Source organism: Mesocricetus auratus, unplaced genomic scaffold, assembly GCF_017639785.1.
Source record: "Mesocricetus auratus isolate SY011 unplaced genomic scaffold, BCM_Maur_2.0 Super-Scaffold_100047, whole genome shotgun sequence".
Lineage (NCBI taxonomy): Eukaryota > Metazoa > Chordata > Mammalia > Rodentia > Cricetidae > Mesocricetus > Mesocricetus auratus.
In genome coordinates this window covers 1471184-1495813 of record NW_024429224.1, presented here as the reverse complement: position 1 = coordinate 1495813, position 24630 = coordinate 1471184, and the positions used below count along the sequence as shown (strand labels likewise).

At 52.4% G+C, this 24630-nt stretch overlaps 1 protein-coding gene across 4 annotated transcripts; it reads left to right on the top strand.

Moving 5' to 3' along the window:
* Positions 1-81: 81 nt before the first annotated feature.
* On the top strand, positions 82-22754 carry Lhx6 (LIM homeobox 6). Of its 4 annotated transcripts, none has more exons than XM_005082112.4 (10): positions 82-630; positions 1780-1851; positions 2226-2408; positions 2778-2899; positions 10463-10683; positions 13055-13155; positions 13356-13451; positions 13632-13806; positions 17217-17320; positions 20709-22754. In XM_005082112.4, exons 1-10 carry the CDS (start codon positions 169-171, stop codon positions 20727-20729), a joined length of 1557 nt encoding a protein of 518 aa, XP_005082169.2. In that variant the 5' UTR covers positions 82-168; the 3' UTR covers positions 20730-22754. The 4 variants fall into 4 exon arrangements, with proteins under 4 accessions (XP_005082169.2, XP_005082170.2, XP_040591617.1 ...); XM_040735683.1 differs by lacking the exon at positions 82-630 and adding an exon at positions 1322-1467; XM_005082113.4 differs by lacking the exon at positions 17217-17320.
* The last annotated feature ends 1876 nt before the right edge of the window (positions 22755-24630 follow it).

Here is a 24630-nt window from a genome sequence, read left to right as displayed (position 1 = left end):
GTAATAGGAGCTGTGAGGCTGTAAGCCCGCCAGTGTCTTTGTACGTTAGCGTGTTCTGAGAGTCTCTCTGTGGCGCTGAGTTTCAGTGTGTCTCTGTGTGTATGTCTCTGAGTCTCTGCCTCCTTGTGAGTGTCTCGCTGTTCTTAGCAGGGAGGGGATTGGTCACGCATGACTCATCTTGAACGGAACGGGGCTCCAGCGGCAGGGCGGTCGTCGCCGCAGCTGGAAGGGGAGGAGGACGAAGAGGAGGGAGAGGAGGAGGAAGAGGAGGAGGAAGAGGAGGAGGAGGCGGCCGCCGCAGAGGCAGCTGCAGGGACCTCTCCAAGTTTGTCGGGACCTTCTTCGGAGGAGGCAGTGGCGCCGGCAGCGAGGGAGGCCGGGACTGCGTTCAGGCCGGGGGCGGGGGCTGGGGCAGAGCCCGGGGCTGCGGGGCCCGAGCCTCCGCTCTCCAGCACTCTCGGCAGCCTCTGCCCCCAGGGCGCCCCGGGTCCCCCTTCGCGCCGCACTCGGTGCTGCGCGCCCGCCGAGCCCTCCGCTCCCGGGCCCATGTACTGGAAGCATGAGAGCGCCGCCCCGGCGCTGCCCGAGGGCTGCCGCTTGCCGGCGGAGGGTGGCCCCGCCACCGACCAGGTGAGCTAGTTGGCTAGTGGGTCAGCCCCGAGGATCCCGAGGCCATCGGTAGCCGGGATTCAGCTCGGCCCGGCCGGGTGGCGGGCGACAGCAGGGAGGAGGGGTGCTGGATGAGCCCGGGGAGCGTGTGTCTACGAGTGTTAGAGCGCGCGAGCGGGTGCGGGGGGGGGGTCGCGGAAAGCGGGAACACATTATGCAAATGTTGGAGGAATTTCTCAAAAAACGATTTAGCAAAGACATAGGCGAATCAAGAGGAGGCGAGGCCAGTATTGTCCGTCTGAATAGGCGCTGATAGCGCCGATGCGCCGGGGGTTGTGCCGGCGCAACGCTGAGAATCCCGACGCGGGGCCGGTCCCGGGCGCTCCGAGAGTCTGGAGGGTTCTCTTGCCTCCTCCATGAGGCCTCTCTTTTCTCTCTTTGGCCTCATTTCACTTGCCGATCTCGCCCTCTTTGGTTCCGGGCTTCCCTTGGACTGGCTCTTCCAAAGGCGTTTGAATCGGTGTCAATATCCCCGCTTCAATTTCGCGGCACGCGTCGGGCGGGAGGGCGGATGCTCCTAGTGCTCTGGGTTTTATTTTTCTCAACCACCACCACTACCACCACCCCCATCTCCTTTTTATTTTCTTTCTTTCTCTCTTTTCTCCTTTTTGCATTTTGTACCGAGAGTAGGGGAAGGGAGGGGGTGAAGAGAGAAAAAAATTCGATTTTTAATTACTACCATTAAAAAATCAAATTTGCAATTCTTTGGGCGGCCTGATGGATCTCACTGATTGACAGTTGGAATTGACACTCTGGCTACCTCTTATCTTGGGCATTCACGACAATTTCTAATTGCAGGTAGTTTGTGTGTGTGCGTGTGTTTTTCCCCCCTCAGAGGCTTGGATTGCAAAGGAACTAAGCGATTACTTCAAGAGCCACGGGTTAAGTGCAGGGAGAGGGGGAGAGAGAGGGAAAAAACCCAATCCAAATTCAAATTGCTTCATTAGAGAGACACCGCTTTTGTGGGGAAGGGCTTTAAATGCCCACTACAAAGTTAGGACTCATTGTTCACCGCCGGTTTATATAACAGGCGCGGGGAGGCGCTGGGCTCTGACAGCTCCGAGCCAGTTCAGCCGCCGCCGACGCCTGCCTTCCCTCCCCCTCCCCCAGGTGATGGCCCAGCCAGGGTCCGGCTGCAAAGCGACCACCCGCTGTCTCGAAGGGACCGCGCCGCCAACCATGGTGAGTCCATTCGGCTGTTTTCCGTCCTGAGTCTCCCTAACTGCACAGGCCAGGGCATCTGGCTAACCCTTCTTGCTACCAACCTCTACCCCTGCGCTGGAGAATTGCCGATGGGAGCTGCCTCTCGTTGACTCTTGATTTTTCTGGCCTGGAATGTGGGCTTTGGCTACTTCCTGCATCCAGGATACACTGTGCTGAAAGTTGGGGACCGTCCTTTCTCCTCCAATAGGTCCTTTCACTCTTGTCCTCCAGCCTAGGGCCCGGCATCCCCGGTACATTTCGTTGTCATTTGGTGCGCAAGGGAACCAGATTTGTCTTTAAGGCAACTCTGGGTGTCCGACTTAGCGCTTCTCTGTTCTTCTTTCCCATTTCAGGCTCAATCAGACACCGAGGCCCTGGCAGGCTCTCTGGACAAGGACGAAGGTCGAGCCTCCCCATGTACGCCCAGCACACCGTCTGTTTGCTCGCCGCCGTCTGCCGCCTCTTCCGTGCCGTCGGCAGGCAAGAACATCTGCTCCAGCTGCGGCCTGGAGATTCTGGACCGGTATCTGCTCAAGGTGAGTCAGGGTAGGTGTGGCCTGCATGTCGGTGGGTGTGAACCGTGGGGACGCCCTGAGGTCCGTAGGGAAGCAGTGCTCTTGCCAGGTCCGTTTTATTCAGCGTCCTAGTTCAGCCGCTGACGGATTGCGCAGCTTTGGGCAAGTGCGGGAGGTCTCCTTTTGCCCCGAGTTTCTCCTAGGAAATGGGAAGAGTATTTCAATTTCCTTGAGCCTCTGTTTCATAGAAGAAAACTAGGAGGCCATACTGAAGCCCCTTCCGAGCTTCAGTGTCTCTCTCTCTCTCTCTTTCCCTCTCTGCAAATGAGGCTGGGGAGGCTGGGGGCGGGCGTGGAAGAGGCTGATCCCCCACCTCCGCCCCCTCCCCAGGTCAACAACCTCATCTGGCACGTGCGGTGCCTCGAGTGCTCTGTGTGTCGCACATCGCTGAGGCAGCAGAATAGCTGCTACATCAAGAACAAGGAAATCTACTGCAAGATGGACTACTTCAGGTAGGCTGCGGCGGTTGGGCCCGCAAGGGCGGACTACGCAGGGCTTGCACAGGCGTGTCTAGGCCACTAACGTGGCCTGTGGTCTCCAATTCCTGAGCTCTGCCGTCTCGAGTGCACTACCCAGCTCGGCGGCGCACTGGCCCAGCCCTTCGGCTGTGCGCATCTTAAACAGAAGACTCCAGGTAGAGCGCCAGTGCTTGCACGAGTTTGGGCCGGGGAGATCTGCTTCGCGTTCCTGCGGTCTGATCGGTCCTGGTCGCCGTTCTGGCTCTGGCTCTGGTCTTTTCTGAGTCTCAGGCTCCAATTGTGATGTGTCGAGCTTTGACGTCCGTCCGTCGGTGGCTCTGGCCGGAATCGGTCCGGCTGCTAGCCGCCATCCGGCTGCGTCTCTAGCTCTGGTTCCGACTTAAAATCCGGTTGTGTCGTGGCGGGTCGTGGAAGGGACCCTAAGTTAGGCTCAGGACTCTCGTTCTAGCTTTGCTCTGCTCTCAGTTCTGGGCTTAGATCTGTTCAGCCCCAAGCGCCAACGCCACATCCGACTCCAGCCCTAACCCAGATCCTGACGCTTAGTCCTAAGCTCCAACCTCGATCTCTGCCTCTGTTTCAACTCATGCTTAGTCGGTTTTTGAATCTGGGGTAATGACTAGGTCCCAGACTCCTGTTCCTGCCACTGCTCGGCCATCGTTTCTGCCGCCTCGGTTTAGGTTATACCTCTGGGCCTTCAGGACCTGCTCTTGGAGCGCCGCGTTGCATTCCATCTGGCTACACTCTGCGGTGTAGGAAGCGTGTTCCCCCGCAGCTCACCATCCATCCTTCCTGGTTGCGAGGTCCTGCCCGGCCCTGGCGCTCAACCTCTTGCAGGAGCCTAGCTTCTAGGCACGCCATAGGCGCTTGCTGATCGGGTCACGGAGTCACCGAGTCGAGGGTACCACGAATGATCTGCCAGATCTAAGCCAGAAGACAGAAAGATTTGAAATTGGTTCCTCCGAGCAACGCCTTCTTCCTAATGCTTTCTCAGGAAGTGGAGAAAACTGCCCTGTGGAATGTATTCCCCCTACACACAGATAGGCACACACACACACACACACACACACACACACACACACACACACACACTCGACATGAAGATGCTTCTTTCAAGAGAAGTCCTGACACAGTCTTCCGAGGAAGACTGACACAGTCAGGGAATGTGGTGGGTGGCCACCCTCATCCTCTTTGAACCTCCAGGGACCGGGAAAGAAGTCCTTGAACCTAGGGAGAAGTTAGTAGCATGTGGGACCACAGTTCTCGGAGAAACCAATGAAGCATCTTCATGTCATGGAGATGGTCCTACGACTGTGTGTCAGGAATGGTCTGGAATCTACAGTGGTGCTGGAGATGTGTCACTGAGCAGGGAGGGTCAGGGCATACAGAGAGTGGGTATGTCTTTCTAGTCACGTGTGAGTGCTGAGAGTATAGGTCTTGCCTGTAACTGCTGAAACTTGGTGGGCCCGGTGACTTGACAGGTGCTTAGGACAGGGGACAGACACATCTGTATCAGGGTGTGGGAGGGCAAGTCCACCTCCGGGTTCTCTGAGGGAGCTTTGCAGGGGTGAGGTGTGGTGTGAAGGTGTGCCGGTAAGAAGGTCACATCTGTGTGGTGTGTGACAAAGGGATGAGGTCTCCTCTGCCTGATGTTTTATTGGTTTAGTTTAGACAGGAAATGTATATCACAGTTATTTTCTAATCGCCTTCTGCTCTAGGCCTAACTCCTATTAGGGAGAGGGGAGACAACTGATTTGGGGTGCTTTTGAACAGGTCACTACTGGGGAGTTCAAGAACCCACCAAAATAGTGTCTAGGCCTTTCTCTATAGGATAAGGCTGGGCAGGTGCCTTCTTCTGATGATGAAGGCCTGGGCAGCCTTACCTTGTGTCAGAATTTCTTCCCATTATCTCCTTGCTGGACTGAGACTCCTCAGATATCACGCTTTACAAAAGCTTGAAGGATAGTCAAAATGGGCTCCTGATTCCATCGTTCTTAGTCCCCACCAATTCCCCATCCTTCTGCACAGGTGTCATGGATGGCATGTGCAGCCAACCTGGGAAGAGGCAGGAGACAGAGCTCTGTGGGGCTAATTATGACCTTGGGCAAGCCACAGCACTTCTGCTCTGATGTTTCTTTCCCAAGATGGTCTCTTGAACCAAGGAGGCCACCAAGAGGGAACAGTCTTCATAAAGGCCCATAAATGACAGTGAATATGAATGCTTCAGTTATAACCATTATGGTCATTCACAGACGTGAACCTGTGATGGCGTTTCCCCAGGTAGCCTGGAGAGCTGGACCTGATGCCCAGCTGTGCCATTTCTGTGAAGAGGTTCTGACTGATAACCCTTTCCCAATGACAAGCAATCTCAAAACAAAAGCAGACTCTACGTGAGGAAATCGGAGTGAATAAAAGCTCACTTTCCCCAAAAGGAGGGTAGAGTTGTAAATTTTCTGATCCCTTCTCTCCCTGACAGTCTCCATGCAGCCATAAGTCATTGCTGGCAGCCTCACCAGTAACACAAATAAGAAAGCAAGGCAGGGAAAGAGAGCCTTGGAGCATCAGGCAAGGACTATTGTCTGCCTGGGCAGCGACACAGACTCTTCCCAGAGAGCTGAATAATGGTGTGTGGGAGGCAGAATTCCCACTCAAGAACTGGGGCTAAGAGAAGGCCAGCTATGCTTCTCCAGCCTCTGTTTCCTGAAACAGGGGTCAAGGGTCTGACAGGGTGTGGACTGAAGTGCTCTGCCAAAGGGAGGCCAGATCTTCCAACGGGGCAGAGGGGAATGGTGAGGAGAGCGGCCAGGGCAGCAGGGAGTGCATGCACACCTTGGGCTCCTGAGAGTTTCTAACCTCTGACCTTGTCCCCACAAAAGGGGTTTTCATCCTGATTCTATCTCCTCTCTCCCCCTCCCCTAACATTATCTTGTAGATTTTTCTTCAGTCTCCACTAGCAGAGTGGGTGTTGGTGGCTCAGAAGTTAGAGATCAGGAAGAAACTTCTAGTTCAGCTGGGAGGGGTGTTGTAAACACGGGGTCTGGGGAGTCTGGTGCTTGTCCTGGCTTATTTGCATTTAGGCAGGGCAGTTGGTGCTTCCCCCCAGCCTTTCATGTACCCTTGGCCAGGTTTCTGGACATTTTGGCCCCAGTCTCTCCAATTCCTTCTCCAAGCAGAGAACTCACCAGCCGTTGTGAATTCAACTGCATTCTCCACCTACCCACTACTCTTGGCAAGTTGTGGATGAAACATAAAATCACCAACAAGGAAGTAGGGTTTGTTTTAATTTCTTTACTTTTTTGATGAAACATTTTCCCTGATGGTCCTCCGTGAACTGAAGAAAATTTTGGTGTATGTGGAGGAGTGTCACGTTCCCTTTTGGAAAATTCATTTTTTTTCCCATTGTCATAAGCAAACACACTCCAGGGCAGTTCGGCGTGCCTACCTGCAGCTGTTGCCCCGTGCCTGCTGGCATTGCCCTCAAAGCTCCTGTGGTCTCCTAGAATGCTGTGCTCCTTTGTAGCAGAGAAGTCCCATGTTTTAGGAGAAAAGCCCAGGGTCACCCAGTGATTGGGAGCACACAGTGAGACTACGGAGCCCTTTATCTGCTGTGCCCCATTTCATCACCCGTGACCCGCCCTGCATGGCACCGCCAGCATCTCCACATTATGAGAAGGGAAACTGACGTTCTGAGGGATAAGTCAGTCAGGCAATGATATGGTGATGCTCAGACAAGCTCCACAGCCGCCTGACTCCACAGCTTCTCCCTCTGAGGGCCCCTATGCTCCTCAGTCAAGATACAGCTGCCACAGTTTGCAATTGTAAGGGACACCGCATGGCAAAGACCTCTCTCTGCTACCCTTGTGATTCTCACCCCGTTCTCCCGGTTCACATAAACAGCACCCACCGTACACTCGGATGGCCCCGGGGGCACTAGAACAGAAGTAATCTTTCCAGAAGTCAATAACTAGCAGCTTTCCTGAGACCAAGGACTCTGATCCTTATCCCCTTTCTCTTTGACAATGGGAATAGTGGACAAAGAGTTATAGGGATGGGACTGGAGCCTTAGAGTTCCAGGACTAGCTGAAGTTCTCGTTCTTTGCTTGGCTTACAACACTTGGGGAGGGGGGCTCCAGCCTTCTCTGACTTTCTACCTTGGGCCTAAGCTCTGTCTCTAGGCTTTAGCCCCTTTCCTCAGAGCTAGGGTCCCAGGAGAGACTGAGAGGATGCCAGCCCCCCACCATGTGCAGAGAGGCCCAGCAGCAACCAGCTGTTGGGGGACAGATGTTGGGGGGATGGAGAGAGCTGGGAAAGAAGGAGTCTCAGGCCGGGACCTCCAGGCAGGCTTGGGCTGCTGTTTAACCTCTTCATTGCCGGCTCCGCACTCCTCTTCTTGTGAAGGGTTTTGTATAGAGAAGAAGCAGGGATAGGAAGGGCTTCATTTCCAGCTCTTGTTTGCCTCATGAAATTCATGTCTTGGATGTCTAAAACCCAAAATAAGTGAACTCCAGTTTCTTTCAGTCTTAAGTGTAGGAGACCACCCCCCTCCCAGCCTCGTTTCCCCACATAGAAAGGAGCGATTTAGTAGGCAGGGAAAAGAATTCCAAAGCACTCATTTTTAGAGACTCTTTCACCCAACAAATATTAGAGTATCTTCTTGTCTAGAGGAAATAGGCCTAGAAAATGAGCCCGACCTGGTCAAGGGCGCAGTTCCTCCTACAAAACCAGCTCTCCGGATTTCTGCTCTCTGCTGTGGGGAGAGGGCTTGCTGGCCTCCCTTTACCAGTTGCTAGGATTCCTCAAAGCTCATCGTCCTTTGAGTCTCCACCTGTGGTGTGATGGGACTCTGGTGGGGACATGCAAGAAATCCAGATCTCATAGTATGGGTGAGGGTGTCCGTAGACTAGTCCCCCAGTGCCTTCGACAATTCCTTCACAGCTCCCAAGCATCCTCTTCTTGAAGTTTCGTTGTCTCAGCGGCAGCAAGGCTGTTTTTCCGCTGCTTCCGGAATGCAGCAGCTGGAGCCTCGAAGCCTGTCTGGGATGGAGCCTGTCGGTTTGTCAGACTCAGATCATACTTTCCTTTCGCTCTTTCTTTGTGAACTACCTACCCCCTGTTCTGAGGACATTGTATCTCGGGGCACAATGCATCCTAACACCGACAATGACACGCCACCCACCCTTTCTCCAAGGATCTAATTCAAGGAGGATGGTTTCGTTGACTGGGCCAATTCTTGGTACTTCGGTTTAGGGCTGAAGACAGCGTTTGAGATGAGCAGAGGGTGAGAAAGTTGCTGGTGTGTGGGTTACTAGCAGCACTTACTCAGGGTGATGGGGGCCCTGTGACCTACCTTTTGTAGGCACCAAAGTTGGACTTGTAAACAGGAAGATCTGGGGCTCTCGGGGAGAAGGAGACTAGGAATCCCATGTGTGAGGACCGCATGTTCTGGGTGCAGAGGACCACAGCATGGAAACCAAAGGCTGCTGCTCCCAACACCAGCCCTTCCCTGCTCTGCGGCTCCTTGATCTCCGATGTGGCACTTCTTAGAATCCATGCCAGGAGTGGGCCAGCATTAGACCAGGTCCCTTGCTGTCCCCCACTGGGATGGCAGGTGTTCTCATCTCCATCCCAGCTGCTCCACAGACTCTGTGTTGTCTGGAATAAGTCCTTGGTTGTCTTTGAACCACTGACTACAGGTGAGAAAAACGAGTTTCAGAGCCTGTACCTCACTGGCTCCAGCAAAGATGGGGTGCACTGAAGGTATTGCCCTGGGGGGGGTGGTCAGGAAGCAACAGCTCTGGGAGGGGCTGGTTGTTCCGCTACCCCAAAGTACAAACAATGGAAAGCCAGCCTCCTTTGGGGCTACCACCAGCAGGGCTGGGGGTGGGGTGTTGGCAAAGAGGTTTCATCTCCATTTTCTGTGGGATTAGGAATAGAGATCACAGACTGGTCTAGATTCTCCCACAGGGGAGCCATGATTTCTGAGGTCATGAAAAGCATCTACTTGGGAGGGGGCTGTTGATTAGGCAAAGGGCTGAAGCTCTGCCAGAGCAAACCTAGAGGCTTGAGCAGGGTCCCTGGACTCTTTATCAGAGAGGAGAGAGTGAGGATGTGGAGTTGGTGTGTGTCTGGTATGACTGAATGTGCTGCATTCCAGCATTCCCAGCAGCCAATGGCTTGACTTTGCCAAAACAGGCAACACCATGGTGTGACTGGATGGCTTTTCCGGGATGTTTCGCCCACACACAGGTAGTGTGAATGTGCTTTGCAGCTGAAAATGACCTTCCACTGTGGCTTGAGGAGTCAAGCTTGAGCCCAGGGTGGGAGACACTGAAACTCAGGAGAGAGGTGGGCCTGAGATGTGGTCTGTTGAGTTTTGTAAATCAGAAGTGTCTTGGACTAGACCCTAAGGACAGCATGGAGCCACCAGAGACTGTAAGTGGGCCAGGGGACAGATTCTGTATTCATGCTGAAAATGTAGCTGCCAAATGCAGTGTGGATGCATTGGCAATTCATTACTGGAGAGTAGGAGCTCGTGCAGATGGGGACGGTGAGAGGAGCCCGGTGGGAGGCAAGCCTGGAAAGGCAGCAGCGGGGGTGGGAGCCAGAGTGTAGGGTCCCAATGGCCATGCTGGAGGGCTGGGTGACTGGTGGTCTGCTCCGGAACACACTGTGCACTAGAGGAAAGAGGTTTATGTGAGTCAGCCACTTTAAGGTGGACTAGGCTCTGTGGCTTCCTGGAGGGACTTCCAGCCTGGGAATCCTTTCCCTTAGGGAAAGCAGAGAAAGAAGGGGCAGGGACAGAGACAGGCAGAATGGAAGAGAGGGCATAAGGGACAAGGGAACATTCTAGCTAGACTTTTTTCTTCTTCTCCCCCATCTAGTATTAGGGTGTCATGGGCCCCAGAGCTCAGGACTGCTTGGGCTGACTGCAAGGGCGCTAAACAAATAGTAGCAGTCGTTGCTGTCTTTGCAGTTCCGGATCAAGGAAAATAAGAAGTCAAAGCAATTCCATGATCCGTGGGATCACAAAGCCAGTGAGTGCCTGTAGTATCGTAGGAAAAGCTTTATCTTTGGAATCAGGCCTGCTGGGGTCCCTGTCCTTGAGAGATGTGTGATGTAATGAGACTTATCCTATCCTAGGTCCTAGATTCCCCACATCCTCCTCTGAAAAATGAGAACTCAGATTAATCTCTGCGAAGCATTAGAATCTTGCAAAGCAGGAGATACTCAAAACTTTCCCTATTTTGTACCATTGTGTTTTCCTAACCCTCATGGAGTATTCTGAGAAAATACACAAATGTTATGTGATTGTTGTCGAGTATTTGAAAGATTCTCGGTAAAGCACGAAGAAAACGGAAATCTTGCTCATCTTTGTGAGATCTGGATGCACGGGAGTAATGGGTTCAATCAAGAAGGGTAACGTGGGGGCGTGGGGTCTAAGCGAACGCTGGGCAATGAGTGCCCTGAGCAGGAGAGTGGGAGAAAGAGAGCCTCTCTAAACTTAACTATCCTGGTCCTTGTCCACCTTTTGTCCCCCAGCCGATTTGGAACCAAGTGCGCCCGGTGCGGCAGACAAATCTATGCCAGTGACTGGGTGCGCAGGGCACGAGGCAACGCCTACCACCTGGCCTGCTTTGCCTGCTTCTCCTGCAAGCGCCAGCTATCCACCGGGGAGGAATTCGGTCTGGTTGAGGAGAAGGTGCTTTGCCGCATCCATTACGACACTATGATCGAGAACCTCAAGAGGGCCGCCGAGAACGGTACCTAATCTGCCCTACCCAGCACCTACCCCCAGCCCTTATCCACCATCCCTAGCACCTAGGTATGGTCCCCATGGGGAGACGGGGTTGGGTTACACGTGGAGCATCATTTGCTGGCTTGACAAGTCTCTGCTGGTCCCTCCAACGCGGCAGCCTGCGGGGCAGCTCATTGGCCTGCGGGGGGGGGCACCCCACCCCACCTGCCAGCTCTTTGGGCAGTCAGGGAGATAAACCCACATTCTTCCCACTTTCTTATGGGCCACACCAAGCTAGAAACTAAGTGTGGATCATCCTGGATTGGGGGTTCTGAATATAAAGGTTTAAAAGGGGTCTATTCCTGAGTTTTGGAGACAGGGCTCTACCATACAATGCCAACAGCTAAGATTTCCTTTTTCTCTATGGGCCGTTTCCTGTCCCACATCTGTGCAAGATACCTAGATCTTGGTCTAGGATGTTTCTTGAATCTCCTCTGGCTCTGACATTGTTACTTTTCCAAGCCATATATCCCGGGATCAGGGTGAAAGTCTCTCAGAATATGGGTGTTGGTTGGGGTGATGTATAAGGGAGAGGTGGGACCTTAAAACGGAGTGGAGCTGTGGACGGAGGCAGCAACCCTTTCCATAGTTCTGCTGTCAGAATCTGTGGATATGCTAACTTCCCTGGAATGTGGCTGGCTGTATAAATCTTTACAACACTTTTAGGGGCTTTGTAGTATTCATAGCTAGGAAACAGGCAGAGGTCATCAGCAGTAAGCAAAGGTTACCTCTAGTAGGTCTGCCCAATTTCTCAACTATTACAATATAGCACACTATACTATGCCCCAGAACCCTCTGTAACAGCCAGGAGACTCCTGGGATGTGGTTGCCTCTGTGAGTTCCATTTTTTTTCATCTAAAAAACCAGGCACAATAACCCTTAAGCTGACTGCTTTTCTTGGAATATTAATATTGCACAACTCTTCTCTAAGAGTATGAACCCCCTACCTCAATTTCTAGGTACCCGTGGAGGGCTAGCCAGGGACCACCATAGTGTTACTGGCCATGGCCTCACCCAAGGTCATTACTTTCTCCTGCTGGGATTAGTAGCTAAATGGGGAGCAGCTGAACTTGGGGCACACGGAGGTTTCCTGTGGTGCTGGACCAGTTGGCAGTGGAGCTGGATTGGGAGCTCAAGAGTCAGAACTTCCTCTACACCATGGTTAATCAGTAAACCACAGGCTCCTTTGACTCCCACACCACCCAGGGTCACCCTTAGTCATGGCCTCACTAATGACATCCTATACAGGGAGACTTGAGCGCTTGGGGCTCTGGTCACTGACCATCAGCATTAGCTGTTGCTTTTCTTTTAAACAAAACAACACACATTCATTATGGAAAAATGAGGAGAGGTGGTTAAAGAAAATTTTGAGATGTCATTATCTCGGTTTATATTTCCAGTTTTTCTTTGGACATGTAGTTTTTTTCTTCTGCATAGTTCACCCCATTAAAACATTACAACAAATTGTGAGCAGTGTGGTGGAATCACTGGTGACACTTTCCTTCTTTGTGCTTGTCAGATGTTTGGGCAGTGTATTATTTTTGTACTCAGGAAATGAAGTATTAAAATATAAATGCTGATTTACAATCATAGCTGCAAATGTTCTATAAAACAGAAAGACAGTACCTAAGATATATCCTAGTTAGTAAACTATACTTTAGAGAAGGTTAAAAACTTTTAAATACTTCAAAAGTTACCAGGTATGGTGGCACACACCTTTAGTCACAGTAGAGGCAGGTGGATCTACAAGAGTTAGAGGCCAGCCTGGTCTACAGAGAAGAGTTCCAGGACAGCCAGGGCTACACAGAGAAACCCTGTCTTGAAAAATCAGTAATAATGATGATGATGTTGATGATGATAATTAATAATAAAGAAAAGTTACAGAAATATCGAAAGTAAAAAGTCACAGCAATCACACTCCTCGGAGGTAGGCTACTGTAACTGCTTGAGTCTCCCCAGCTTTTCCCTGATTGTCTCTGTGAAATCGAGACTATAGCTTCTGCAATGGCATGCTTTTGTTTTATCTCCGTCTCGGTTTCCCTCCAGTTTAGCTAGGAGGGATGGTAGGGGTCAGCCAGGCTCCAGATCTGAGACAGATAATTTAGGGTTCCCAGCCAGGAGTTTTCTTCTTTCTGATTATTAGTTCCTTCTCTTAAAAAAATGGGCGAGAGTATCGAGAGGACACACTAGGATTGGGGACGATAGCCCTGGGATCCCCGCTCCCAGCCACCTCGCTCCTGACCCTTCCAGGGACAAGCTCCCCCCCACCCGGTCCTTTCCAGGCTGCCACTAGAAGAGATGGGGACGCGTGGTCAGCCGCTTCTATCGCCCCCCAGGGAACGGTCTCACGTTGGAGGGGGCAGTGCCCTCAGAACAGGACAGTCAGCCCAAGCCGGCCAAGCGAGCGCGGACGTCTTTCACGGCAGAGCAGTTGCAGGTACTCAACCCTGACCCTGTCGCTAGCCCCGAGACGTCTGGGCGGGACCTCGGGGTGGGCGTGGTTGTGCAGGACTTGTGACTCCACCCCTTGGTGCTGGGACCCGCGGGAGGCCACGCGGGGCTGCCTGGGGCGTGGCCTCGGGCGGGCCCCGAGCCTCTGATTGGGCGGAGGTCTCAGGGCCCCCGTGCGCCCCGCAGGTTATGCAGGCGCAGTTCGCGCAGGACAACAACCCCGACGCGCAGACGCTGCAGAAGCTGGCGGACATGACGGGCCTCAGCCGCAGGGTCATCCAGGTGGGGCTCCGGGGTCTCGGCCTTCAGGTCTGGGGCGGGCCCCGGGGCGAGTGCTGGAGCTCGTAGCTTGTTGGGTCGCGGGTGCACGTGGCCGCCCCTGTTCGGTGTGGCCTGAGGTCCCCTGGAGGCACGGCTGACCCTTTCCCGCGATTGCTGAGACTGCGGAGGCTGTCGTTCCAGGTGTGGTTTCAAAACTGCCGAGCGCGTCATAAAAAGCATACACCGCAGCACCCAGTGCCGCCCTCAGGGGCGCCCCCGTCCCGCCTCCCCTCCGCCCTGTCCGACGACATCCACTACTCTCCGTTCAGCAGCCCCGAGCGGGCGCGCATGGTCACCCTGCACGGCTACATCGAGAGTAAGTGATGTCGATTCTGGGGCCGCAAGGCCTGCGGTGCGGGGAAGGGGACGCTGAGGAGTGCTTCTTGATTTCGTAGGCGTGGGGGTGGGGGTCTGAGGGAGATTGGTGGATGAAGATGTGAAGGGGGTCAGTTTCCCCCTCTTCCTTAGTGGGTCGGGCCCTCGGTAAAGGGAACAGATAGTAAAACTTCAAGCAGCCACTGGGTATGTGCGTGGTGGGATGGGGGAAGGAACCAGGGAGCCTGCGCTCTGACTGGCAAGACAGCCGAGAACAAAACTCAGGTGTGCGTGCAGTTTTTATTGCAGTGATTCCTATAGGAAAGATGCCAGGTGGGAGTGTCGGGAGATGCTGGGGCTGGAGGAGCATGCCTTCTGAGCAAGCTGAGCTCTGAAGGATGGACTAGCTTTATGGAGGCACCAGACTGGGGAACGGAAAGTGGGCAAACTCCGCCTCAGAAGGCGTCCTGGCATGGGTGCATTTGGGGAGCAGAGGCCAGGGTGGCATGACCACCCATGGCTGTGAGGCTTTTGGACAAGTCATGTACTCGCCTCAAACCCTTCCGTTTCCTCAACTTTGAGCTAGAATAATGATAATGCCTCTCAAAGGGTGTTGAGAATTGATTGACACCGGCATCCAACAAATGTTTACTCTGAGTGCCTCCTGTGTTCTTAGACTGAACTAGAAGAGTCAATAAATAGGCCAGAATTGCACTGTTCCCGGGACTCACATTCCAGTGACGAGGCAGAGTCCTCCATCTCAGTCTGTCCCTCTTTCCCTCTTTCCCCTCTCTCTCCTCCCCAGAGTCCATGTGGGTATGATGGTAAGTGCTATGCCCGTGAGCCATGGTGCCAGAAAGACAGTGTGGGTGGGCGTGAGCCCTGGAGGGGTGGATGGGCCATGTGAATTGTCTTGAAGCTGGAACCTGGATGGGTGAAGGAATGACCTGGATTTCTGAGACAGGAGCAGTCAGCGAATCTGGTATTACACAGTCTCTTTCCTTTTGGAGTCCTTTCCTCAAAGCTGGGTATGACAACAACAAAGTCATACACATGCATACTCTGTCTCAAGAAATCATCTGCGGCTCCCAGAAGGGACCAAGCTCTTGCTTATGGAGCACCTACCTTGTGCCAGAGGTGATGCTGTCCGAGGCTCTGAATGTCATAGGTCATTATTCCGTTACATAGACCAGGAAACCAAAGGGCCCACTGTTAAGTTCCGGGGACTCTAGTGACTGAATGTGGTGTAATTGCCAGGGATCAAGCTAGGAAGTCACTTCCTATCTTGGTGACATTGGGCAAATTTCTTAGCTTCCTGGACCACCAGCCAGTTTCCTCATCTGTAAAAGCAGGGACAGTGAGAGTAGCCACCTCACAGCAGCACTGTGAGCAACACTGAGGTAACCACCTTAAAGGCCCCACTGAGCACATACGGGCTAAGCATCAGCTGCTTTGGGATGGGCTGTGGGTTTGGTTGGCAGGGCAAGGGCAAAACCCTGTGTGCTGTACCAGGCTGCCAGTTGGCACTGTCTCTCTAGACAGTTCCATTTCTGAACATTCTCACCAGGGGGGACACTTTCTCCCTTTTGTTTCTAGACAATGACTTAATGTTCAGCCAGAATAACACCTATTAAATATTGCTGAAGGTGCCAAGGACTAGGACTGTGGTTCCCAGCGGTCTTGGCAGCCAGCTAATACTTGGTGTGGAGTTGGTTGTGGGTCTGGGTGACTTCTGTTGGAGTGGGATCAGGACTCTGTTCATGTACTCTGTTGATCAAGCCTGCATTTGTCTTTGCTTCTAGAGAAGGAGCAGTTATCCTTTCTTCTTCTAGAGTCAGAACATGCCTCTGTCTTGTGACTAAAGGGCAGCCTAGCAGTTTGCTTTACGGTGAACTAAAGACATGGAGTCTTAGGGTTTCTGAAATGTTAAAGCTATAAACAGTACAGGGTTTAGAAGCAGACCTGGCGGGGGTGGAGGGGTCCCTTCCACATTGCAGTCAGCTAAATTCAGTGCTTAGAATCTGATTTAAAATAATCAGGAAAAAAACCCTTTGGAACCAGATTCCAAAAAACATGTAGATGCAGTTATTTGAGTAACTTGAAGTTGTTCAGAAATGTCTTGAACACCCAGAGAGTTTAGAATCCTCAATTAAATAGGATTGCCTTACACTACAGAAGAGAGAATGGTCTCTCAGAAAGGCACAGCAACTTGTCCCAACTTCTTATCACTTGCAAGTGTCTGTCTAGGCTCTACTGTGAACAAATAGAGCAGTCTAGAGAAGACTCAGGCAGAGGCTTAGCTGTCATGGTAAGTAGGCTGGAATGCTGGAGAGATTTGGATCAGAACCAACGATGAACTTTTCCTCAACAGTTTCAGGTGATGGAATAGGGTACAGAAGTTCATTCAAGAAATATTTAAAGATTGCCTTGCAGGGGGTTGGAGAGATCACTCAGCAGTTAAGGGCACTGGCTGCTCTTTAGGAAGGGGGCTGGAGAGATGGCTCAGAGGTTAAGAGCATTGACTGCTCTTCCAGAGGACCAGAGTTTAGTTCCCAGCATCTACATGGTGACTCACAACCATCTGTAACTCCAAGAGCTGACACCCATACACAGACATACATGCAGGCAATACACCAATGCGGGTAAAATAAATAAATGAATAAATAAATAAATAGGGTTTGATTGCCAAAACCCACACAGCAGCTCCATACTGTCTGTAACTGCAGTTCTAGGTGATCCATTGTCTTCTTCTGCCCTCCATTGGCACAAGCCATGCAAGCAGTGCACAGACAGACATACATGCAGGCCATGGGCATATACACCCATGGGCATAAAGTAAAATTTAAAGACAAAAATAGTGCCTTGTATACTCCAGAAAGATTGGGTATGCATGGGAAAATTCCCAGTCACAGAGCCTACACTACAATTAGTGAAGAGGCAATATTAAATAAACAATGAAATTATGTGTAGGTCAGGTGATTAGGGATAATCAAGAGAAAAATGAAGTGACAAGGAGGACAGGGGCTGTTGCTGGGCTGCAGTTATAAGCAGGGTCGTGAGAACAGGGTCTCCTAGGAGACGGTTCATAAACTGTTGGGTGATGCTTTAGAAGTTAGAGTGTGTGGGCGAGGGTCTGAATAGGTGGGGGTGTCCTCCTGTGCAGGAGGTTCGGTACGTTCATTTTGGAGTGTTGACTTAGCAGTGAGCTGGACTGCAGACCTTGTTAAAGTCCTTCACATATGCAGCATTGCAGCCAACTCAATTGAGATCATTCCTAAAGCCTCCCAGGTGGCGAGCCACAGAGATAGAGCACTGGGTTAGTGGTCAGCCTTAAGCTTGCAGAGGACACACCAGGTGGGGATCCTGCGTGGAGCCTGGGGGATGGGCTCCAAGGCATCCTCTCTTCCACAGGTCAGGTACAGTGCGGGCAGGTGCACTGCCGACTGCCTTACACAGCGCCCCCTGTCCACCTCAAAGCCGATATGGATGGGCCGCTCTCCAACCGGGGTGAGAAGGTAAATGGAGCCTGGCTGTGTCTGGTGGGTCAGAGCCTTCCTGCTGCAAACGGGTTTCTGGCAGCATTCCCTGTCACTGAGTGGGTACCATGCCATGCTATGGCAGATGACTCAGGTCCCCAGTGTGTCCCTAAGGCAGTCATCAGAGCAGCTACTGGTGTGTCTCCTGTGCCTGACTCCTCTGAAGTTGTCTTGTAGCCCTGTCCGCACCACCCTTTGGCAGTGAGGCCTTCTTACTGACCTCTTGCAATTTACTCATGCTTTGAGGTTCTGGGGGGAGGGTTCTGTCCTGCACCACTTCCCATCTTATATCCTTGTCATCTCTTCACTTCTGTCTGTTGGCAGTAACTGTCCAGTGCTGGTGGGTCCCAGGAAGAGAAGACCGCATGTGACCCAGGGTCAGCTGCTAGGGCCTTCTCTGTGGAAGCAAATCTGTGTTTGCTCCGGGCTTTGACACTGAATTTCCTAAAGGGTGCATAGATGTCCATATGACAGCTGAAAGTAGCTGGGCCTACTTTAGGTGTAGCCAGGAGTTGGTAGGAACCTCGTCTCTTCAGTTCGAGATACCGAGTAGTAAGTTCTCAAAGCCGTTATTCCCAAACAGCTCCTTATTTCAGAAGTTGAGAAACCGGCTCAGACAGTATTGTAGGCATAGAGGGAAAAGTGGCCAGGAACAAAGCCTTAAGGATTCTAGGTGGGGCTGAGACTTTCCAGCATCAGGGTGATGCTGGGGGTCCGGTGGAGTTGGGTAAGGTGATCCACGGCGGGCAGGAAGCTCTCGGAATCCCAGAGGTAGCTTGGGAAGGCACTGTTCCTCAAGCCAGGGATAATGAGGAGCAATGGGAGCCAGTGTGAGTACTCCCTGGCTGCCCTGAGAAGGGAGCAGGCCTTCAGGACAGGCCTTCCTCACTGCTCTCTGAAATCTGCTGTGCGCAGGGCTTCCTAGGTAGTGGGCACCGTGGGGCAGGGGCTGGAGGATGGAGGTCCAGATGGCCCAGCAGGACGTATAGTAGCGTTCATGAGCATCTGTAAGCAGGCTCCAGGAAGATGCCTGCGACCGTCTCAGCCACAGTGACTGTTGAGCTCCCCCTCAGCTTGAGGCTGGCACTTTATACACACTGGTTGACATCTCCCAGCCACCTTTGGTGTGGACATGACCTTTCTTTTGCTTTCTTTTTATTGTTGTTGGGGGGGTTGTGTTTTGTTTTTGACACAGTGTTCCTCTGTGTAGCCCTGGCTGTCCTGGCACTCACTCTATAGACCAGGCTGGCCTTGAACTCACAGAGATCCTCCTGCCTCTGCCTCCTGAGTGCTGGGATTAAAGGCGTGTGCTACCACACCTGGCATGGCCTTTTCATTGCAAAGACAGAGACACAAATTCCGAGAGGTGGCACTATTTGACCTGGGAGTACCAGATATTGGAATCTGAAGTCCACGCAGTTGAGTTGCTGATGCTTTTGTATGACCCTTACAGTTCGTACAGTACTTTCTGACCTCATCTTCCTTTCTCAGCCTCTCATTTTCAACTCCATAGAAACTGAGACTCAGAGCAAGCAATAGCTCATCCAGGGTCACAGTGACCATGGCAGGACTTGCCTGGATCCTAGCACTGATGACTTGAAGCTGGGACTGCAGAGGGAGACTATATAACCTCTGCCCTCAAGGGCTGTGTAGTTTAGACATGTTTTGGGCAGTTACTTTGCAGGGTGGTGGAACAGATAGAATGGGGGACAAGCATGACTCCAGAGGATTCCAAAGAGGGAGTGGCAAGCTCAAGGTGAGAGGCAGGGAAGAGAACGGTGTCCGTGTCAAACAACAAGAGCTACAGCTGGTGAAAGGCAGGAGGAGAAAGGGCTCAAAGGACCGCTCGTGTTCAGTGTGGCCCGGGGAGGGAGGGGAGCTAGCAGAGACCTTGCCACAAAAGGCTCTGTCCGTGAAGGGAAGGCTCTGAGTCACGGGCGCTTTGGAAGTGCACTGGGTTGGGCTGAGCCGAGCTGTGGTCTGTGGTCGTGTCTGGTTCAGTATGAAAGATGAGCCAGGCTGGGTGATGGCAGCTTTGGCTCTCGGTTCTTGGCCTCTGGGTTTGTCTGTTGAGCCAGAATCTCTCTTTCTGGGCTCTGTCCCCAGCTTTGTAGCCAGAAGCTCTGTGGTGTGGTATGTGTTCTTCCTTCATGACCTACTACCCTCTTGCTGCCAGACGCACCTCTGCCAGCCACATCGCTTACACGCGTGAGTGAAGTCTGCTGGGTCACAAGTGTAGGGCGGGACATCTGGGAAACCTATGAGCGTACGTGGAGTCCCCTTGGTGCTGATTCACTCATTAACACAGCCAGGTGGTGGTGGCACACACCTTTAATCCCAGCACTCAGGATGTAGAGGTGGGTGAATCTCTGTGAGTTCAAGGTCAGCCTGGTCTACAGAGCATGTTACAGGACAGCTAGGGCTGCACAAAGAAACCCTGTCTTGAAAAACAAACAAACAAACAAACATCCCCCCCCCCAAAAAAAAGAAGATGACTAGTGCTGGCCTGGCTAGGCCTGATCGCTGGGGCAGGGTGGAGCCTCCTATGTCCATGACAACATCATTTGGCTCCACACTCCTGTTAAGTTCCCAGAACTACATTTCTTCCCGGTCATATACCCTGATCCCATGCTTTAGCACCTGAAAGGGTCTTTGAAGTCAGGGTAGGCTAGGCTCCATCAAGTGGAGAGAATGCGGCCCTGGGGGAAGGGTCTGCGCAAAGCCAGGTGTTGGGAGTTCAGGACCAGAGGGAAGCTATACCCAGGAGTAGGTGAGAAATAGAGTATGAACTGAAGTCAGGTGACCCAGGCCCAGAGCTGGCACCCCTCCCCCAAACACCTTGAAGCACAATTAGTTTCTTGTAGCTTCAGTTTCTGCCTCTGCTAAATGGGGCTGTTAGTAGTTTCTGCCCTCCTGCAATGCTGTAGAAATGAGAGGCAGTGTGTGTGAAGACTAACAAGTGTGCTTAGGAGATACTCAGCAGCTCTCGTTTATCAGTGTCTTCTTAGCGGTCCTCAGTGCCTGGGGACTGGGGATACCTGAAACTGGCCAGTCCTGAGCCTCACACATATCCATAATTGGGCGCAGTCAGAGATTAATAAAACAGAACAGCACCGTCAATGTTCATGGGGTCCAGAGCTAAGCACATGGTGGTCTGTGCTGCTGCTCCTGTGAGAGGTTTCGCCATCACTATTTACATATGAGGAAACAGGCTGGGAGAAGGGAAGTGAACTGCCCAATGTCTCATGGCAAGCACACCGAGGGCTGGGACTTGAGCTCAGGTCTAGCTCCACCGTTGTTCAGGCCTGAGGTCTCCCGGGCCTGCTGGTGAGGAAGGCGCAGCTCAGCCCCTGCTCTTCTCTTGCAGGTCATCCTTTTTCAGTATTAACGCTACCAGCGCTTGCGCATCTGTCCATGGGCACCGCACAGCTGCCCCTCAGCCGCTGAGATCCAGCATCCAGCTGTGGCCAGGGATCCATCCACCACCTCTGCATACACCCTCACCCGCTGCCGTCCTGCCCTCCACCAGTGGTCCCCCCACCCCAGGCCCTGCTGTCTTTTCCTGCCCTGCTGAGGACCAGAGCCCACCAGGAGCAGCGGGGCCCCTCTTTGGGAAGGTAGGCTCCCTGAAATGTGGCATCAGCATGAGAGCAAGCGGCCTGCCCTTCCTCAACAAACAGGAGTCATCGTCAGCTGATCACAGCAGCAAAGGCACCAACAGCTCCCACTCCACAGGTTTTATTCTCCCCCACACTGGCTGTTACTTACAACCACCTTGGAACCATCTCTGAATTCTGAATAGCCAACAACCCCCAAAGTTATATACTTTGTTGCTTTTGTCTGGAAAGCTCTACAGTGTTTGTGGGATGTCCCCAAAGGAAAGCTCTGTTCTAATTTTATCATTTCCATCTGTCTGGTTCTGTCAAGTTAACTCAGAAAAAGAAGAGACACTGACCAACCCTGAGAGGCCCATAGGGCAGAGATGGAGGCTGCCCAGATGAAGAGGCAGAGGGACAGGCAGGGATGGGTGCCAAAGACCCCCTCATTGGCTTGGAGGAGGAAGCCTGGGTACACTGGACTTGGAGGGGCGCTGACCATTTCATGGAGAGAAAAGAGCAAACTTGGGGGCCCTTCCCCCACCAACTGCCCAGCAGGAGTCATGGCAAGGATGATGTCTCATCTGCATAATGACACTGCTGAATGTTAGGGTGGGCTAGGATTAGGGACCCTTGTTGGCACTTCTCAGTCCCAAGAGAAGGGCCTGAGCCAGTCTTCTCTGGGGTAGGCTGGGACCATTCATGAAGACCAAGGAACAGAGCCCAGTGCGATGGCAGCCGGAGTATTAGTTCTGATTCATTCCTGAGGGAAGAGAGGTGTCCATGGCCTCAGTGAGTACGCCAAGCCCAGGATTCCAGCTGGCACCTCTGCAGAGCATCTGCATCACTCTGAGAGCAGAGGCCAGTTCCAAATAAAGGGCTCAGGTTACACAGGTCCGGCTTACGTTTTCAGGGGATGCCCGTTTGTCCCACACTTACCCTGGAACTGTGGAACCACTGGTGACCTGATGTACTCCTCACTAGAGGCTGCTAGCAGTGCTTTAGCCAAAGGCCTCCTCCTGGCTTTGAGAAGGAGACTCCAGGACAGGGAAGGCAAGTTTTAATATGTGTGCAGTTGCTGTCCCTGCTTCACCCATGACAAACATTGCTAATCAATCACAGCACTCTCTCTCCGTGGAGTGTGGATAAGGTTTCAGAATTCCCATGCCTGAAGTTCCACTTGACATGAGAACCACTGCTATTTGCTGTGGGACCTAGAGGAGGGCTCGGCACGGGTGACATCCCAGAAGGAAGCTTGCATCTTCTCCCTTCCAAAATTGTCAACTGACTGAGGCCGAAGAGAAAGCGCCTCCCAGAATGCTGTGAGTGTGGTTCAGTTCAGAACTGCTCCAGTACCCTGTGCCAGGCACTGATTCAAGCAGGAGGAACCTGGCCTGATCTGTGGCTTTGGGAAACCCAGATCTTTCCTTTGATTTTTGCTCGTAATGATCAAAACCCCAGTTGCAACCATGTGGGAAGTGGCCAGCTGAGCCTGGGTCACTCAGGACCCGCTCTGCCTTGAGCCTGCCCCCAGGGTCTGAATTTTGCGTGGACCATGTGCCAGTAGCATGTTGCAGTTCAGATGTCTCCACTGCCCTGTTCAGAATGGCCTGGGAATGTACAGGCCAATGAGGCTATTTATTTAAATACACAGACGAAAAAGGGGGGAACACACAAATGGAAAAAATTGTAAGCACTTTTTTTGTAAAACCAATGTCTGTTTTGTTACATACCTTTCATGTCGTGCTTTGTAAATGTCTTATTTGTGTACTAAATAAAGTTAATGCAAGTAGAAGTGCTGGCACTTAAATCCAGAATACGATGGGATTCCATTTCTTTCTTGCTCTTCGGTTACGGGCTTGGGTCCCTGACTTAGTTGTGAGCTGCTGGATGTGAGGTGCATTCCTAGAAAACTGGTACCACAGCCCAGGCAGGGGACTAAGCTGAGGTGCGGCGATGGGTTTCTTTTCTAACAGTGTTGTCCTGTGTGTTGACTATTTTGTGGGAAGTCAGGTTGCTTGCTGACCCTTGGTCTGCTTTCTGAACACCATCTCTCTGCTGTGTCCTGAGCTGCTCTGCCTTCCAGAAGTTCTCTGGCCAGTGCTGTCGACAGACGCTCCTCTAGTATGTTGGGGGACTGAGGGGAGACATTTGAGCTGGATAAACAGAACAGGTAGGAGACAGGAGGGTGCAGGGAAGAAGATACATAGGGATCTTTGGGGGGGAAGAATCCAATATGATGGCTTTGTCAGGTTCTAGGGCCATCACATATGCTGAACAGTGGTCTGGTAGTTGTCTGATTCATTCCTCTGTAAAACTTTTTGTTCAAGTCAAAGCCCCAGGTATAGAGAATAAAGCTGCTTGTAGGGTGTGGAAGCTCCCCTACCTCCTGCAGGAGGAGGAAGGGAGGGAGAGAGGTAGGGAGGGAGGGAAGGAAGGAGGGGGGAGAGGGAGGGAGGGAAGTAAGGAGAGAGGGGAGTAGGGAGGGAGGGGAGGAGGGAGGGAGGGAGGGAGGGAGAGAGGGAAGGAGGGAGGGAAGGAGGGAGAAGAGGCCAGGGGTATATCCCTTATTTTCCTCAGTAGCTTTCCACCTTATCTTTTGGACAGGGTCTCTCGCCCATCATGGAGCTCACCAGTTGGGCTGCAACAGCTAGCTAGTGAGCCTGGGACCTCCCGTCTCCACGCCCCCAGCCCCGGCCTTTCACCTGGGTGCAGGGATCCACACTAAGGTGCTTAGCCTGTGTGGCAGGCACTTTGCCAGCTGAGCATCTGCTTGGCCCTTTATTGTTTCTTTATCCTCTACCCCTGACACTGGTTTGGTCTCGACCTCTAGTCTGTGTTTCTAACTCTATTTGCACATGATAGAGAATGTACACTTAGTTGTATGTGTACACGAGAGTACATATGTGTTTCTTTGCTTAGTGTACCTTCTGTTTTGCAAACCCAGTTTGAGAACCACCAGTGGAACTCTACCCTGTTAGTTTTTTAGGGGAAACTGAAGCCTTGGAAGGGAGAGGTGACTTCCCCAGTCTACTGGATGGTGCAGCAAGCCAGGGGGCCTGAACCTCCCTTGGCCGGTGGCTCTCCTGCAGGTTCACTCTGAATTCCTAGTTTGAGGTTTTTTCCTCTGCAGCTCTCAGAAGATCTCTCCCTAGCCTAACCCCTCTTCTGTCTCTACAGGGTAGCTTGGGTAAACCAGCCATCATAACTTGAGGTCTGAAGGGGGATATCCTCCATGCAAAGATACAGGATGCTTGTGGCCCAAGAGTGGCCCTGGAACACTTTACCATTCCCCTCTACTCTGGGGTGACTGTATGCACAGTGGACAGATTTACTTTTATATCTGTTTTTTATATTGGGCCTTACTATTGTAACCTGGGCTGACTCTTGAGCGAGGGGTCCTTTGGGCTTACTCATCCAAGTGCTAGGATACAGTGGCACAGGTTGATACGTAAGAAGCTGTCAGCTTCTTGGACTGTCTCATTTGACACACTGTGGTGCTTTATTGTTTTAATCATTCTTGTAACTGTGCTATAGATGTTGAAAGTTGAGGCTTAGAGCAGTGATTGCATAGTGTGTGGCCATGACAGAGCTGAGATTTGAACCCTATATAGGCGCCAAGGTACCTTGTGGCTCCAGTGCCCAGAGGGAAAGGTTGTTCTGGGGGAGGGTGCCACTGCTGAGACCTAGTGA